Below are 19,542 nucleotides of genomic sequence, written 5' to 3'. Positions count from 1 at the left end.
TTCCTTCCTCCCCTCCTTTCTTTCTTTTCTTTTCTTTTCTTTCTTGTCTTTCTTTCTTTCCTTCCCTCCTTCATTTCTTTTCTTTCTTGTCTTTTCTTACTTGTCCTTTCTTTCTCTTTCTCCTTCCCTCCCTCCCTTCCTATTCTCCCTCCCTCCCTCTTTCTTTCTTCTTTCTTTTCTTCCTTCCTTCCTTCCCTCCTTCCTTTCTTTTCTTTCTTGTCTTTTCTTTCTTATCCTTTCTTTCTCTTTCTCCCTCCCGCCCTTCCTATTCTCCCTCCCTCTTTCTTTCTTTGTTCCTTCCTTTCCTTCCTTCCCTCCATCCTTTCTTTTCTTTCTTGTCTTTTCTTTCTTATCCTTTCTTTTGTTCTCTTTCTCCCTCCCTCCCTCCATTCCTATTCTCCCTCCCTCTTTCTTTCTTTCTTTCTTTCTTTTCTTCCTTCCTTCCCTCCTTCCTTTCTTTTCTTTCTTGTCTTTTCTTTCTTATCCTTTCTTTCTCTTTCTCCCTCCCTCCCTTCCTATTCTCTCTCCCACCCTCTTTCTTCCTTCCTTCCCTCCATCCTTTTTTTCTTTCTTGTCTTTTCTTTCTTATCCTTTCTTTCTTTCTCTTTCTCCCTCCCTTCCTATTCTCCCTCCCTCTTTCTTTCTTTTTTTCTTTCTTTTGCAGAAGCAAAAACACGCTGGGATTCGTGTACGTAACACATGCATGCAAAAAAAAAGAAGCAAAAATTGCTGAAACTCACCTGCATGAGATTTTGCTTCTGGTCCCATGTGCAGAAGCGAAATCTCATGAAGGGGCATGTGCATACGGTTTGGGCATGTGTGCGGCTGGCCTGGCCTCCGGAACCCATTAAAAAGTCCTAAAGGATTCCCAATCCCATTGTACTGGGTGGGGCCTGTTACTGGTTACTATTAGTGTTGGGCGATCCCGTTGAAGTTTGGGTTTGGCGGGTTCGGCCAAACTTGCTATCAGAGTGCGGGTTTGGGCCCCGAACCCCCAACCCCAACACCTCTGGCCCGGCGGGAGGCAAAGTGCTGGGGGGGAAGTCAGGCTCCGGGTCTGGAGTCGCCCCTCCTGCCCCCCCAGCCGAGTTGGTGGTTTGAGCCTTAGGGCCCTCCCCACCTCTTCCTCCTGCTCACCGCCTGCTTGAAGTTGCCGGCCGGGATCCTGAATAGCCTGCCAGCAGAACCTGCCTCCCAGAACCCAGAACCCTGTGGCCCAGCTCAGGCTCCGATCCCCAGGAGCTCAGTGGGGAGAAAGTCCTCCCTGTCCCGTGCCTCCCTGTCTTTGCAGCCGGCAGGAGAACCACGGTGGAACAAGCGAGAGGCTCCTATATGGCTCCAGGGTCAGGTGTGTTTCTTGCCAAAAATGTTGATAGAGAAAAACTACTGAGAAGATTTTCAGAAGTGTTCGGAAAATCTCAGGAACAATTGGAAAAGATGGAATGGTGATACCCAGATGGGCCTTTTTTTAACCTTTGAAAGTGGATCTGCTAGAGGGCAAACATTAAGGGTGAAAAGGTAACATATGGCAACAGATCTTGTCCAGTTTTTAACTGTGTCATCTGTTGCAAATTGACGTGCACCATATTTCCAATCTGTCATATGTTAAGTCAGGGACTCATGGGAATAAAGAAGACTTCCCTTAATAATGATACCATTTTAAAATTTAAAAATAGGAGAGAGACAATTGGACAGGGGACAAAAGGCACATTAGTGCACTTATGCATGCCCCTTACTGACCTCTTAGGAACCTGGAGAGGTCAATCGTGGATAATCTAAGGGGAAAATGTTGGGGGTTGACACGGAGTCCGGTAATGAGTTCCACGCTTCAACAACTCGATTGCTAAAGTCATATTTTTTACAGTCAAGTTTGGAGCGGTTAATATTAAATTTGAATCTGTTGCGTGATCTTGTGTTGTTGTGGTTGAAGCTGAAGTTGTCACTGTCAGGCAGGACATTGCAGCATATGATCCTGTGAGCAATACTTAGATCATATTAAAGGCGTCTTAGTTCTAAGCTTTCTAGGCCCAGGATTGTCAGTCTAGTTTCGTAGGGTATTCTGTTTCAAGTGGATGAGTGAAGGGATCTTCTAGTGAAGTATCTTTGGACATTTTCGAGGGTGTTGATGTCCAAGATGCGATATGGGTTCCAAACAGATGAGCTGTATTTGAGGATAGGTCTGGCGAATGTTTTGTAAGCTCTGGTGAGTAGTGTGAGATTGCAGGAGCTTTCAAATATATATATGCATGTATATATGTATGTATGTATGTATGTATGTATGTATGTATGTATGTATGTGTGTATGTATGTGTATATGTATGTATGTGTATGTATGTATATATATATATATATATATATATATATATATATATATATATATATTCTGTTACTATATTCTATATATTCTATATATTCTATTCCTATATCTTCTATTCCTATATCTTCTTTTCTATTCTTTCTTAGATATATTTTACTATGAGTATCTCCTCTATAACCTTCATCATGTATTTTACTATGTGTATATTGATATATACTCACTAAAACCCTCATTGTGTATTGGACAAAATAAATGAATAAAATAAATAAATAAATAGATATTTTGATACAAAGGATTTTAAATATCCCTATTCAGTTGGTACTAGCTCCTGGTGATTGGTCCCAAGTCAGTCACCAAAAAACCAACACAGTCTTAATAGAGGCTCAGAATCAAGATCACATGAAGTGTTAATATCTGTTCTGACTTAGGCTTCCTGATTAAATAAAATGGCACAAATGGCATCTCACAAACCTCTTTTTATTTGTAACTGGCCACGTGTTGCCATGGCTCAATTTGGTTAAATAGAATAGAATAGAATTCTTTATTGGCCAAATGTGATTGGACACACAAGGAATTTGTCTTGGTGCATACGCTCTCAGTGTACATAAAAGAAAAAGATACATTTGTCAAGAATCATGAGGTCCAAAACTTAATGTTTGTCACAGGAGTCAAATAAGCAATGAGGAAACAATCAATATTAATAAAAATCTTAGGATGCAAGCAACAAGTTGCAGTCATACAGTCCTAATGGGAGGAAACGGATGATAGGAATGATAAGAAAAAACTAGTAGAAATAGAAATGCAGACTTAAATGGAAAAAGAAAGATATGGGAAAGCACACATTTCCGCCTTCCACTCGGCTAGGGACCCGCTTGAAGACCCGATCTTTTACCACACTTAGCTAACTGCATATAAAGCAGTGCTACTCAATTATTTTCTGTTATGCCTCCCCTAGGAAGAACACAAGAAGAACCATGCTTAATCAGACCAAAGCCCATCAAGTCCAGCATTCTGTGTCACACTGTGGCCCACCAATTGTCCATGGGGATCTTGAGCAGAAAGAGAAGACAAGACCCTCAACCCTTGACCCCCAACAAATGGTACCCAAGGGAATCCCGCCTGCCTCAACCAACATAGAGGTGGCACATGGACATCCGTTTCAATAACCATCTATATGCTTGGCATCCCTGAATCTGTCTAATCCTGCCTTGAAGCTATTCTTGCTGACAGCTGTCATGACCTCTTCTGGAAGTGAATTCCATAAACCAATGACCCTCTGGGTGAAGAAATATTTCCCTTGATTTGTCCTCACTTTCTTACCTATGAGCTTTAGGGAGTGCCCCCTCGCCCTAGTATTGTGTGATAGAGAACAGAATTTTTCTCTATCCACCGTTTCTATCCCATGCATGATTTTATACACTTCGATCAAGTCACCCCTTAAACGCCGTCTTTCAAGGCTGAAGAGACCAAGGCGTTGCAACCTGGTTTCATAAGGGAGGTGCTCCATTTCCTTTATCATTCTTGTTGCCCTTTTTTGCACCTTTTCTAGTTCCATTATATCCTTCTTGAGGTGCGGTGTCCAGAACTGTACACAGTATTCCAAGTGTGACCTCACCATCGATTTTTACAGAGGCAATACAACGCTTGCTGACCTATTTTCGATTCCCTTCCTAATCATGCCAAGCATGGAATTTGCTTTTTTTTACTCCTGCTGCGCACTGGGTTGACATCTTCATTGAGCTGTCCACCAGCCGGGACGATTGTTTGCAATTTTTGGCACGCTTTCACTGAAAAAACTCAAGTGGCTTATCAGCTTGATTGGGGTGTAATATGTTTAAGTGACGCCTTAATTTATTTGGCTTCATGCTGTCCGTTGCTAACATTTTTGATCCAGTAAACATACCGGTCTTTCCTCGCCTCCTAATATAGTCACAGTAAAGCCCGAGCTCTACATATGCTTAGTCATATTTCCTCGTCTTAGCTTTTGGGAGACTTACGTTTCTCTCATTATCTCCGTCTCTCTCCTCCTCTCTTTTCATCCCTGTTAAATATTTTTCCATGGTGTCTCTTAAGGGATTGTTACCTGCACTTCATATTTCCTGCTCTGTGCTGTGTGATATTGTTCGGTTGAAAAGCACTTAGCTAACCCCATATAAACGGACCATTCTCATTGGTTCAAATTATCACCAGCCAATCCAAACGTGCCTCCGATCTTCTTCCCCAGCTTCAATGCCAAGCACAGGTGTTACATCTATATCATAGAGGTACATAAATACGCATCTATTCGAATGCAAGGCTGTGTCAAAATTTCCAAGCAATCAGGGAAGAACTTTAGGAGATTTAAGATTTTGAACAAACAAACATTTACATTTCTATTTATACAGATAAATAAATGAATGTGATCCCGCTGTATAGAGCGCTGGTGAGACCACATTTGGAATACTGTGTCCAGTTCTGGAGGCGTCGCCTACAAAAAGGTATTGATAAAATCGAAGGGGGTCCAAGACGGGCTACAAGAATGGTGGAAGGTCTTAAGCATAAAACGTATCAGGAAAGACTTCATGAACTCAATCTGTATAGTCTGGAGGACAGAAGGGGAAAGGGGGGACATGATCAAAACATTTAAATATGTGAAAGGGTTAAATAAGGTTCAGGAGGATTTAATAGGAAAGTGAACACAAGAACAAGGGGGCACAATCTGAGGTTAGTTGGGGGAAAGATCAGAAGTAACATGAGAAAATATTATTTTACTGAAAGAGTAGTAGATGCTTGGAACAAACTTCCAGCAGACGTGGCTGGTAAATCCACAGTCACTGAATTTAAACCTGCCTGGGATAAACATAGATCCATCCGAAGATAAAATACAGGAAATAGTATAAGGGCAGACTTGATGGACCATGAAGTCATTTTCTGCCGTCAATCTTCTATGTTTCTATGTTTCTATCTTCAGGATTGTCTTCTGCCACATACCTCCTAGCGACTGATAAGAGCACACAGAATCAGCTTTCTTTGGGTCCCGTGAGCCAAACAAATGGCGGGCCAATGGGGAAGGGCCTTCTCTGTGGGGGGCTCCGACTCTATGGAATCAAATGCCTCTGGTGATTCGCACTCTTTCCACCTTACCAGCTCTCCATTATGGCGTGAATACCTGGTTCTTCCAGGAGGCCTTGAACCGCTGAGCGAATGGAACTTAGATTTGGCTGGGAGTGAGAGTGAGAATCTGTAAGTTTGGGTGGGGGTTTTATTAATGTTTTATGCTGTTTTTATGCATTGTTCTTATTTATTGGAAGCTTCCCAGAGTCCTTCGGGAGAGGGCGGCATATAAGCTCAATTATTAATTAATTAATTAATTAATTAATTAATGATTGGGGAAAGAGGATTCTAATAAACGGAAAATGCTACAAAGGAGAATCAGCGTCAGAATCTTCAGGAAAGAGTACAATATCTTCCCATTACAGTCTGGAACTTCCCACCACCCCCTCCTGCCCCCTTTCCTCCTCCCCCACCCCATTTGAAAGGATCATTAGACCCAGGAGATATGTTGTCATTAGACCTGGGGTCAAATTTTTCAGTGTCAAATTTTGGAAGACAGATGGCAAAGATGAGAAATGGTGGTAGCACTATATAATGATATAGAAACATAGAAACATAGAAGGCTGACGGCAGAAAAAGACCTCATGGTCCATCTAGTCTGCCCTGTATTTTATCTTGCAATGGATCTATGTTTATCCCAGGCATGTTTAAATTCAGTTACTGTGGACTTACCAACCACGTCTGCTGGAAGTTTGTTTTAAGGATCTACTACTCTTTCAGTAAAATAATATTTTCTCACGTTGTTTTTGATCTTTCCCCCAACTAACTTCAGATTATGTCCCCTTGTTCTTGTGTTCACTTTCCTATTAAAAACACTTCCCTCCTGGACCTTATTTAACCCTTTAACATATTTAAATGTTTCGATCATGTCCCCCCTTTTCCTTCTGTCCTCCAGACTATACAGATTGAGTTCATGAAGTCTTTCCTGATACGTTTTATGCTTCAGACCTTCCACCATTTTTGTCGCCCGTCTTTGGACCCGTTCAGTTTGACCCATATCTTTTTGTAGGTGAGGTCTCCAGAACTGAACACAGTATTCCAAATGTGGTCTCACCAGCACTCTATATAGCAGGATCATAATCTCCCTCTTCCTGCTTGTTATACCTCTAGCTATGCAGCCAAGCATCCTACTTGCTTTCCCTACTGCCTGACTGCACTGTTCACCCCATTTTGAGACTGTCAGAAATCACTACCCCTAAATCCTTTTCTTCTGAAGTTTTTGCTAACACAGAATTGTCAATACAATATTCAGATTGAGGATTCCTTTGCCCCAAGTGCATTATTTTACATTTGGAAACATTAAACTGCAGTTTCCATTGCTTTGACCATTTATCTAGTAAAGCTAAATCATTTACCAAATGTGGTCTCACCAGCGCGCTATATAAGGGGATCACAATATAACACAAAATTTACTTATTGTTTAGATTTTAAACATATAGAACTTTATTCTATGAAGGTATTATGAATAGTTTCTTTTACCAAAGATATATATGGAGATAATTTTCAATTAGCTATATGATAAAATATTAAAATTTAGATAAAAGAGATTTTATTATTCTTTGCATTGATGTAATGCAACTTTTTATAGTAAGATGAAGAGGAAGAATTTAGATTTATTTAGATCTTTAGGAATTGATAATGTTGAATAAAATTAATAGAACATTTTAGAAGAGGAGAGATAAGAGCCTCCATTGAGTGAGTAATAAGAAAAGAAAAGTTTATATTTGATTCATTTTAAGCATTGTTGTTGTGTTTATTGCTATATATTGTTTTATTTTATGGGTGGAGAAATATATATATATATATACTCCCCCCAAAAAATATTTCACTGTCAAGTTTTTGCGAGTCTGCTCTGCAGCTGAGTTCGGAAGCAAAAACAGATGGGCCGAGTCAAGCCCTGAGCAGCTGCTGAGGCTGACTTAGGAAATGTGAAATTGGAAGCCACTTTGCAGGAAATCCCTACCCCTGCAAATACAAGCAGTCCTCAAGATAGTTGGTGTCATCATATCCCTATGCCTGTGTTGATGGAGATTTTTTTATTTATTCATTTGTCCAATACACAATACATATGGAAGAGAATAGACATGAAGTAATATATATAAAGATAATATGTAAAAATAGAGGAGAAGATATATGAAAGGAAGAAAATATATATGAGATATGAGATAAAGGAAAGACAATTGGACAGGGGACGAAAGGCACACTAGTGCACTTATGTATGCCCCTTACTGGCCTCTTAGGAACCTGGAGAGGTCAATCGTGGGAGAGTCTAAGGGAGAAATGTTGGGGGGGAGGGGTTGACACTATTGAGTCCGGTAATGAGCTCCACGCTTCGACAACTCGATTGTTAAAGTCATATTTTTTACAGTCAAGTTTGGAACGGTTAATATTAAGTTTGAATCTGTTGCATGCTCTTGTGTTGTTGCGGTTGAAGCTGAAGTAGTCATTGACTGGTAGGACGTTGCAGCATATGATCTTGTGGACAATACTTAGATCTTGTTTAAGGCGTCTTAGTTCTAAACTTTCTAGGCCCAGGATTGTTAGTCTATTTTCGTAGGATGTTCTGTTTCGAGTGGAGGAGTGAAGGGCTCTTCTGGTGAAATATCTTTGGACGTTTTCAAGAGTGTTGATGTCTGAGATGTGGTATGGGTTCAATGTTAACAAAAATGGCCTCTTTTTACTCTTCTTTCAAACCAATGGTCCTCTCTATTGGATTTAATGGGGATTTAATGGGGAACAGACATAAAGGCAGGGAAGAGCTGCATCTCTGGAAAGGGGCGGCATACAAATCCAATAAATAAATAAATAAATAAATAAATAAATTTTCTTTTACTACCACACTGTGGGCGTGGCTTATTTTATGGATGTGGCTTGCCAACCATGTGACCAGGTGGGAGTGGCTTGAGAATCATGTAATCGGGGGATGGCTTAAAGGTCATGTGACTGGCTTAAAGGTGACCAACTTGACGTTACTCATGTTAAGGGTTTAGGGTTAGGGTGCCTGGCCTCTCCTCACCTCAAAGAGATACAATTTCCCTCTCTATTTACTATTACTGAACATCCAAAATATACTATTTAATTCTATGTATACATGCCATATTACACATAGGCACACAAAAATATACATTATCTACTATATAAACTGTATGTGTATGTACACACATGCACGCACAGCTCTTCTACAATTATACACATTCAACCTCATTTACTGTGATAGGAAAAACATACTCAGAGCCCAGAAGGGAAAAAAAGAAAAAAATTGAAATTTTTTCAACCGGTTCTTCAAAACCTGACCATACCCATAGGAGCCCATCACTGCATAAAGGTAAGGTTAGATTGCGGAGAGTTTCTTTTTTTTTTTTTTGAAAATAAATTTATTAAATATATACAATAAAAACCAAATACAGAAAGACAAAAGAGATATACATATTGTACATTTTAACATTTACACTCTACTTATGTAGTAATTGGGGAGTGGGAGAAGGGGGTTATGAAGGGAGGGAATTAGATATAGAAGGAAGGGGGATAGGGAAAAGAAGGAGGGGGGATAGAGAAGCGAAAACCAGCGTTAGAGCTGGGTCTTTCATGATTTGCGGCCTGTAATTTGGGCTCGTAGTTGGTGTGTTTTACCCTAAGGCTTTATCAATATGTTTTGAATGTAGTTTTTAGTGCCAATATATATAATTGATTTAGGTTTATTTTCTTTGTAAAGTTGGAGTTCTTGTCGATCGATGTTTACAGTTTGTTGTTTCAATTTGATGTTATGATTTGTGATGTAAATTGCTATTTTTTCAAGTTGTTTTTGTTGGATATTTTTCTTGATGAATAATTTTTAGATAATTCCTTTTTTTTAACCAGAGGTACCATTTATCCCAAGCTTTGTAGAAATCTGTCTCATCCTTGTTTTGCAGTTCCATTGTTAGTTTGGACATTTCTGCGCATTCCATTATTTTAATCAAGAGTGATAGAGTAGTTGGGTTTTTTTCTTGCTTCCAAAATTGTGCATATAAAATCCGTGCGGCTGTAATAATATGGATTATAATATATCTGTTTTCTTTACTAAAGTTTTGTCTTGTGATTCCTAGTAGAAATAGTTCGGGTTTCGTATGGATAGTCTGAGAAGTAATTTGTTCTAGTATGGTTTTAATTTTTTCCCAATATTTTTGGGTGGTTTCACATGTCCACCAGATGTGGTAATATGTACCTGTTTTTTCTCTGCATTTCCAACATAATGGTGATAGATTTGGATACATTTTTGCAAGTCTAGCAGGTAGCAGGTGCCATCTGTAGAACATTTTATAATGGTTTTCCTTATATGAGGTTGAAACTCTCCGCAAAAAAAAAGATTGCGGAGAGTTTCAACAGCACAATGTTCAATTTAGTGCAAATTGCGAGTGGGTTACCAGGCGGAGTTTAACGCAACCCCAAATGTCAAAGAGAATGCAAAGCTAGCATGTGTGAAATTGAGGTGAGTGCTTGAGGAGTTGTGGGGGAAGTTTTACACAGTTCATGTGTGCAAAATAGAGGAAAGGACGATTCCATCGGAGGACAAAAGTGCGAGGGTTTTTTTCTTTTAAAGAGTCATATAATTGAATGTCACAAAATGCTGAACGAGAACAAGATGTTGGATGCCTATTTTGGAGGTTTTTATTATTATTAATTTGGATGTCTCTAACTCTTACGTGACTTCATTAACCAGAAATGTATGTTTCATTGTAATGTTTCAATAATTAATATTCAATATGTGCGTGTGTGTGTTTGTGTGTATCTTACGTTTTGAATTTTTCATTGCCTGTTTCTGTTAAGCTGGAATCGATTGCCAAGTTTTCCGTGGAAATATAATTTGAACAGTGTGGATTCAAATAATGCAAACACTTTGTGGGATTCATTAAGTGCACTAATTAAGAACTACCTGCCATGTTCAATCTTAGGAGGAGGGGGAGGAGGAGGAAGAGGAGGAGGAGAGGGAGGAAGAGGAGGAGAGGGAGGAGGAGGAGGAAGAGAAGGAAGATGAGGAGGAAGATGAGAGGGAGGAGGAGAGGGAGGAGGAGGAGGAAGAGGAGAAGAGGAGGAGGAAGAGGAGAGGAGGAGGAGGAAGAGAAGGAGGAGGAGGAGGAGAGAGAGGAGGAGGAGAAGAGAAGGAGAAAAAAGAAGTAGGAGTAGTAGGAGGACAAGGAGATGGAGAGGGAGGAGGAGGAGGAAGAAGAAGAAGAAGAGAGCGAGGAGGAGGAGGAGAGAGGAGATTATTCCTGGATTCTAAATAAATAATAAATAAATTCACATATGGTTTGTACATAAAGAAGCTGTACATTTCTTGCAATCTGTCAAATGTCTCAACTATTCTTAGATATTTATATTTACAGGCATATGATGCCTACAGCATGTAGCTGATGGTGGAAGTTAGATTTGGAAAGCAAGCAACGTAATCAGAGGCCGGCCTAAGTTAAAATGAGTCCAGAGATGGGCAGCAAAGATGGTGGGAATTTCTGAGGGACAAAACGCCCCAAGGTATTATTTTCTAACAGGAGGAAAATTTTAAAAGGCATGTTAGAAAATAATAGTTCACCTGGGCGCTGCTTCTCCAATGCTTTGTAAGTCAAGAACCCAAAGGTTCTACTCACGTGTAGCTTAAATATCAGTATCTGCCAAGAATATGGAATACCCTCTGGATGATATGATTAGGCAACCTACTTGTTTAATTAGTTTAAGGAAATGATTATTTACTCAGCTTCTGCTAAGGAAATTAAAACTCTTCTCTTTGTCTAGAGTAAAAAGTTAATTAGACGTTCCTCTGTTTAGTTAGTAATCATGCTCCCTACATGGGGATACCTTTGAAGAGGGTTTGGAAACTGCAAATTGTGCAGAACACAGACACGCGAGCAATCATGGGCCTGCCTAGGTATGCCCATATTTCTCCAACACTCCGTGGAGTTCATTGGCTGCCAATTGGTTTCCGGACACAATTCAAAGTGTTGGTAATGACTTATAAAGCCCTATATGGCATCGGGACCACCTTCTGCTGTGTGAGTCCCAGCGACTGGTAAGGTCCCACAGAGTCGGCCTTCTCCAGGTCTTGTCAACTAGACCAGTGATTTTCAACCTTTTTTGAGCTGCGGCACATATTTTACATTTACAAAATCCTGGGGCACACCACCAACCAAAATGACACTCTAAGACAGTATATATTATACATATTATCCCCCCCCCCTTGTGTGTTTGTATACACACTCTTGAACCATTTACAAAAACAGGTGAGGGCTGGGGTTTTTTTCTCTCTTATTCTTTGGGTGCTTTTAATCATATGCTTTAAATCAAGAGTCACTTCTCTCTTTTGCTTCTCTCTCTTTCCTCTCATTCTCTGCCTCAATCATTTTCTCATTTCTCTTTATTTTCTCCCCTTTTTTATCTCATTTCTCTCTCTCCCTCTCCTTTTTTCTCTCTCTTTCTTTCTTTCTCTCTGTCTCTCTCTCTTTCTCTCTCTCTCTTGCTTTCTTTCTCTCTCTCAAACATGCTCTCTCTCGCTTTCTCTCTCTCTTTCTTTCTCTCTCTTTCTCTCTTGCTTTTTCTCTCTCTTGCTTTCTTTCTCTCTTTCTCTCCCCCTGCTGTCTCTTGCTTTCTCTCTCACACACTTTTTTCTCTCTCTCTCTTGCTTTCTTTATCTCTCTCTCTCTTTTTCTTTCTTTCTTTCTCTCTCTCTCTCTCACTCTCTTTCTCTCGCTCTTGCTTTCTTTCTCTTTCTCTCTTTCTTTCTCTCTCCCCTCTTGCGGCACACCTGACCATGTTCCACGGCACACTAGTGTGCCACGGCACACTGGTTGAAAACTGGTTGGTGTTACATGGGCATTTTTGGGAAAGCCCATGATTGCTCTCACAGCTGCATTCTGCACAATCTGAAGTTTCCGAACACTTTTCAAAGGTAGCCCCATGTAGAGAGCATTACAGTAGTCGAGCCTCGAGGTGATGAGGGCATGAGTGACTGTGAGCAATGACCCCCGGTCCAAATAGGGCCGCAACTGGTGCATCAGGCGAACCTGGGCAAACGCCCCCCTCGCCACACTGAAAGATGTTTCTCTAATGTGAGCTGTGGATCTCTACCTAAGAAAGCCTCTACTTATGAACTTTTCTAGATAAGAACCAGGTGTTCAAGATTGTTTTGCCTCTTCCCAAGAACCATTTTCTACTTACAAATCCGAGCCTCCGAAACAGTGACTGGAAAAGGCAGGGAGAAGCCTCCATGGGGGCTCTCTAGGAATCTCCTGGGAGGAAACAGGCCCGGAAAAGGTGGGAAGAAACCTACGTGGGGCCTCTCTAGGAATCTCCTGGGAGGAAACAAGGCCTCCATCCTCCCTGTGGTTTCCCCAATCACATGCATTATTTGCTTTTACATTGATTCCTATGAGAAAAATTGCTTCTTTTTACAAACCTTTCTACTTAAGAACCTGGTCACGGAACGAATTAAGTTTGTAAGTAGAGGTACCACTCTATATTGTTCCTATATATGTTGTAAGCCACCCCAAGTCCTTGGAGAGGGGCGGCATAAAAGTCCAATAAGTAAATAAATAAATAAAATACCTTGACCGGATTTGCCTGTATACTATATGTCACATATTAACCATTTATTCATTGTAATAACATTACTAAAGTTTATCTTTTATACTTGTATACACAAGAAATCTATTACAAATAATAAACTACAAGTTTATTAAATGAATTGAGTAGGAAATGTATTTTAAAATTTCTAACAACAACCCTTCCTCCTATGTATAGATTAAGATACGATATGAAGAGAGCTTTTCTTTTTTCTTTTTTTTTTCTTTTCCACTCTTCTCCCCCCCCCCCCTTTTTCTTTTATTCTTTCTTAATTTTTTTTTCTCTTTCCCTCCTGGGCTTTTAAAGAGACGTAAATTTGGATATTTCCTATTGTTAAGGGCAATTACGATAAAATGAGGGTAGGAATGTGTTTTCTAAGAACGCTAGAAAGGGACTGAAACACAACTGCATAGTTAGGAAATACAGCAAACAGCCAAGAGAAATTCAGATAGCTATAGCACTTTAAATATAAATGAAAGCGAAGCACATTATCTAAAATCCGGATGATAGCATTTGGAAAGGAGGTAGCACAGGATGAATGATATATACCAGGAATAATTATTTATTTATTATTTATTTATTTATTAGATTTGTATGCCGCCCCTCTCCATAGACTCGGGGCAGCTCACAGCATACAATAAAACAATTCATAACAAACCTAATAAATTTAAAAAAACATTTAAAAAACCCATTATTAAAGCAGACATACACACAAACATACCATACATAAATTGTATAGGCCCGGGGGGGGGATGCCTCAATTCCCCTGTGCCTGACAGCAGAGGTGGGTTTTAAGGAGTTTACGAAAGGCAAGGAGGGTGGGGGCAATCCTAATCTCTGGGGGGAGCTGGTTCCAGAGAGTCGGGGCCGCCACAGAGAAGGCTCTTCCCCTGGGACCCGCCAGACGACATTGTTTAGTCGACGGGACCCAGAGAAGGCCAACTCTGTGGGACCTAATTGGTCACTGGGATTCGTGCAGCAGAAGGCGGTCCCAGATAAATAATTGGATAAATAATTGGATAAATAATTGGATAAATAATTGGATAAATAATTGGATAAATAATTGGATAAATAATTGGATAAATAATTGGATAAATAATTGGATAAATAATTGGATAAATAATTGGATAAATAATTGGATAAATAATTGGATAAATAATTGGATAAATAATTGGGTAAATAATTGGGTAAATAATTGGGTAAATAATTGGGTAAATAATTGGATAAATAATTGGGTAAATAATTGGGTAAATAATTGGGTAAATAATTGGGTAAATAATTGGGTAAATAATTGGGTAAATAATTGGGTAAATAATTGGGTAAATAATTGGGTAAATAATTGGGTAAATAATTGGGTAAATAATTGGGTAAATAATTGGGTAAATAATTGGGTAAATAATTGGGTAAATAATTGGATAAATAATTGGATAAATAATTGGATAAATAATTAGAAAAAATTGATTAATTTGACTAAGAATTTGACATTTGATATTGTATTGTATTATATTTTAATTTGAGGTGTGTAAATTGGAATCTCTGTAAGGCGTGCAAAACAATAAAAAAATTATACCCCAAATAAACTACAAGTCCAGAGAGAGAGAGAGAGAGAGAGAGAGAGTGAGAGAGAGAGAGAGAGAAAGAAAGAATGAAAGGGGAGAGCAATAGAAAGAGAGGGAGAGAGACAGTGAGAAAAAGAGAGAGAGAGAAAGAGGGGGAGAGAGAAAGAGAGAGAAGGAGAGAGAAATGACTCTTGATTTAAAGCATATGGTAAAAAGCACCCAAATAATAACAGAGGGGAAAAAAACCCAGCCATTTGTGTGTGTGTGTGTGTGTGTGTAAACTCTTGAACCATTTCCAATAGCTCACCTGTTGTTGGAAATGGTTCAAGAGTTCACACACACACACACACACACACACACAAACAAGGGGGGAGGAGACAGGGATGGAAAAAGAGAAGATAGTAATAATAATAATAATAATAATAATAATAATAATAATAATAATAATAACAACAATAATAATAATGAGAGAGAGAAAGAGAGAGAGAGAGATCACTTCTGATTCTGCACACTTCAGAGATATTTCCATCTTGGACAAAGGATTTGCTGATGAAATCATGTCTCTGAGCCTGCCATTTGTACACTCACCGCCACCAGAATCTGCAGGGCGCTGTGCATGACCTCGATGTAACGGTACTCCAACGCGCAACCGATCACCGAGACGTACGAATGGCTGTCCAGACCTTTGATGCCGATCATGGGCGTCTCCTTCCTTACGCATCCGGGACCGTTCTCGCTCCACCACGACTGGTGTTGGGAGATGTTAAAGGTCAAAAGTTCACTGTCCTGAAAAAAAGGGGGAAGTAAAAGCTCCAATCAATCATGTCTTTTCCCAACTCGAGCCAGAGGTTAGTTTTTGCACTTTATCTAGGCTGCTCTTGCACAAAGGCATCTGTGTACAGACAGCAAAAGGGGTCCATTCATCTGTGTGAAGACATAATTAAAACTGCCATTTGTTGAATGATATCATTGACTGGGGTCATTTGCTTGCTAAGTCGCAAGCCATGGTATACAAGTTACCATGGCTGTAGTCAATGTAGTATATTCAACTAGAAATGTTGACTATTTATGGGACTGTCTCCTGCCACATACTGATCAGTTGGAGGATGATGAAGATATTGAGGACTCGGATTCAGTTAGTGTCTATGAAGTAGTGGGGGGCCCGGGGTTACAGGTAGTAGAACAGGTGGGAGGCCAGCCACAGGATGGGGCTATGAGTTCAGGATCTAACGAAGGAGAATCAGATGCTCGCTGGGTTAATCCTAAATTCAGAAGGATTCAGAAACGTAGAGAGTAAAGGTCTGGAAGAAGATATTAAGGAGAGGAATGGGTTAAATATTGTAGTGAGGTAATTGGCACATCAGGGGGCTAGTGGAGAAGAAGGGTGGAGTTTCAACATTGCCGAAAGGAAATATGGAGGTGTTTTCACCATGCTAAAGTAAGCCAAAGTATTTTGTATTGTATTTAGTCAGTGCTGCTGTCTTTTTTAAAGCTATGTAGTTAGGAAATAAATCTTGTCTAATTGAAGCAGGAAAAGGAATGTGAGAAGCAGCTAAGAGAGAGATAACGGACCGATTGATGTCTGGAATGTGTTGAAGTACAAGAGAGCAGAGAAATAAACGGAGTTGCTTTATTCATGAAATGATGCATTTAATGAGGGTTATTTGTAATTACTAAACTTCTACCAGAAACCAGAACACATACCTCCCAGAGGCCTATCAGATCGCACAGAATTGACCTCCTCCAGGTCCCGCCAACTACACAATGTAGGTTGGTGGGACCACGGGGCAGGGCCTTTTTTGTTGCTGCCCCGGCTCTATGGAACCAACTCCCCCCTGATGTTTGCACCACTCCCACTCTACTGGCTTTTCAAAAAGCTGTTAACAGCTGGCTTTGTCGACAGGCTTGGAGGCCGTGAATTTACCCTGTTTCCCCAAAAATAAATCACCCCCCAGGAGAGGTTTTGTAGAATTGCCTAATATAAGGTATCCTCTGAAAGTAAGACGTAGGAGACATTTAGTCTCATATATTTGAAGAAAGTATAATTTTGTACATGGAAATAATGGTACGGTAGTAGTAAGAAATTCTTGATAGGATTCACAGTTTGTCTGGTTATCCTGCTTTGTAATGACAACTACTGCACAGTATATAATAAATGTTCATTTTTTTGGTCCAGCAATAAATGTGAATTCTTCTTCATTGAAAAAAAAATAAGACATCCCCTGAAAATAAGACCTGTTGTGGTTAGCTCTGGCCCAGCTCCTGCCCCAAGGAATGTTCAGGTGGATGTGGGGGGAGACATCCACATGCCACAGGCCTGTTTTGCTCCCAATGGAATCTGCCGATGAAGCCTCCTCTGACCAAGGAAGCGTGAGTGATAGGGAAGAGGGGAGTTTGGCAGACAGCCCAGGAGGAGATCAATCATCTGTATCATCCCTGTATTCTGAACAAGAATTAATGACACATCCACGCATGTGTAGAGTGATGCATAGGAGACAACAACTAAAGGATTATTACAAGAGAAAATGAGGCCACCTGTGCTTGGGTGGGGCTCCAATAATTAGGGCTGCTGCTATAAATAGAAGCGTGTGGATTTGGCCGTTGTGAAAGAGTATCTGATCACAGTTCGTCAAGAATCCTGGGTTGCTGGTTTCTGGACTTTGCTTGTTGATTTTTCACGCTTTTGAAACCAAAGCAGAGCAACATGTGTGTGTGTGTGTCTCACTTCATTGGAAGAAGAAGGGGTGTGAAGTTTCTTCACAGCTGCTAGCTAAGTACTTAATGACTGCTTAAGGTTAATTGTACAGACTACCCAGTTGTTTTGGGACGAGTACCCTTTGCAATACAAAAAGAGTGCTTAGTTTATTTTGACTTTTGTGATAAAGAACATTGTTTTGAATTTTAAAACGTGTGTGTGTCTGAAATTTGTACCTTTGAATTTTCAGGAGGCTCCTATCAGAGAGCCCGGCAGAACAAGACCTAGCACATCTTTGGGAGCAAAAATTAATATAAGACACTGTCTTATTTTCGGGGAAACAGGGTAACACCAGACGTGCCCAAATTCATGTTTGTTTGGTATGTATGTTGTTAGATTGATTTGGGTTTTTTTAATGGGTTGTTAGGGTTATGGGGTTTTAATTATTATCGTTGTTCAACTTTTTTTTATTGTATTGTTTTTTATTATTGTAAGCCGCCCCAAGTCCTATGAGATTAGGTGGCATAGAAGTCTAATAAAGAAAATCAAATCAAATCAAATAAACCATATGAATGTTACATGAAAAGTGTAAATTTTCCATGATGTCTGGGGAGTTTGGAAAATTGAAGTCATTATTTAGGTGAGACTAGAACTCACTGTCTCCTGGTGGTTGGCCCAAAGTATATTTTGGATGTTCAGTCGTAGTAAATAGATAGGAAAATTTTATCTCTTTAAGGTAAGGAGAGGCCAGGCACCCTAACCCAAACCTTTGATATGAGTAACATCAAATTGGCCACCTTTAAGCCAGTCACATGACCTTTAAGCCACCCCCAGTCACATGATCATCAAGCCACTCCCACCTGGTCACATGGCTGGCAAGCCACACCCACAAAATGAGCCACACCCACAGCACCGTAGTAAAAAAAATTTGTAGCCCTTCACCGAAGCTAGGTTGTTGTTGTGTACAGTAGTATCTCGACTTACGAATTTAATTGGTGCTGGAAGGAGGCTCGTAAGTCGAAAAGCTCATATGATGAAACATTGTTTCCCATAGGAATCAATGGAAAAGCGATTAATGCGTGCAAGCCCAAAAATCAGAAACCGGCCGCCACCACCGAAGGAGGCTTGAGCCTCCCGATCCTCCCTGCCCCTTTGCCATGCATGTCATCCTGCATGCAGGATGCCATGCAGTCAGGAAGGTCATCCTGCTCCCCCCCCAGCCAAAAACACAGAGCGGGGCGGTAGGCGAGGCGACCGCCTCTCCATTTGCCAAGCACCGCGGGGAAGGAGGGAGAGAGAAGCAGACGGGCAGCAGCCGCAGCGGAGGCCAAGTCTCGCTCCGGGCTGTACCCCCTCCGAGCGCTCACCGCCTGTCCCTGTCAGCGGCCCAGCCACCTTCACCCGCCCGGACAACCGCCAGAGGGGCTCCTCCGGAGGGGCTCTTCCAGAGGGGCGCACAGGGAAGGGCTTGAGCCGCCGCCTTCTCCTTTCCCCGTGGGAGCGCCACACCTCTTGTCTGCCCGGCCTGAGAGGCACGAAACCAGTGCTCATGCCGGGCGGCCCGCCTGGAACGCCAGCAATGCCGCCGGGCCGATTGCCGAGCGGGGGCGGGGCGCAGAAGGAGTCGGAGGTGGCGCCGCACCAGCCCCCTCAGGCCGCTCTGTCCAGGATGGGGCTCCTCCGGAGGGACGCACGTGGCGGTTGTCCGGGCGGGTGAAGGTGGCTGGGCCGCTGACAGGGACAGGCGGTGAGCGCTCGTATCCCGAATTTGGGCTCGTAAGTAGAACAGAAATATCTCTCCCCTCCTAGCTCGCATCTCGAAATGCTTGTATATAGAGCATCTCGTATGTCGAGGTTCTACTGTATTTATATTCACAAAGGAATAAAAGATTGGGATGCAGTGGGGGCAAGAATTTTGCCTAAAAATCCAATTTGGTTTCCTCTTTGTTCTGAATGCTACATCTCCCCTGCAAAGTCCCCCCCCTCCTGTATCCTGCAGCCTTCTCATTCATTGCACGATCTAGTCTTCTACTGACCTCAACAGCAATTAACCTCTTGGGTCACATTAGTATAAGGCTCTGGGTTGGGTGTGATCAATAGCTGCTGAATGTCTATCTCCCCCAGGTCTCCATCACTGTCTGCTATGTGAAAGAATACACTGGAGCAGGGGTCCCCAAACTTTTTACACAGGGGGCCAGTTCACTGTCCCTCGGACTGTTGGAGGGCCGGACTATAAAAAAAAACCCTATGAACAAATCCCTATGCACACTGCACATACCTTGTTTTAA

At 41.1% G+C, this 19,542-nt stretch overlaps 1 protein-coding gene across 1 annotated transcript in view; it reads right to left on the bottom strand.

Annotated features, from left to right (window-relative positions):
• The window catches only part of NKAIN4 (sodium/potassium transporting ATPase interacting 4), a 128,358-nt gene that overhangs the window by 14,384 nt on the left and 94,432 nt on the right, over positions 1 to 19,542 (bottom strand). Inside the window, exon 4 of the mRNA XM_070744451.1 lies at positions 15,142 to 15,345. Coding sequence (XP_070600552.1) covers positions 15,142 to 15,345 — 204 coding nt within the window. The remainder of the gene's footprint in view (positions 1 to 15,141; positions 15,346 to 19,542) is intronic.

This window comes from Erythrolamprus reginae, chromosome 3, assembly GCF_031021105.1.
Source record: "Erythrolamprus reginae isolate rEryReg1 chromosome 3, rEryReg1.hap1, whole genome shotgun sequence".
NCBI classification, from domain to species: domain Eukaryota; kingdom Metazoa; phylum Chordata; class Lepidosauria; order Squamata; family Dipsadidae; genus Erythrolamprus; species Erythrolamprus reginae.
Note: the sequence above shows the minus strand (reverse complement) of the source record. Positions and strands in the feature narration are given on the sequence as shown.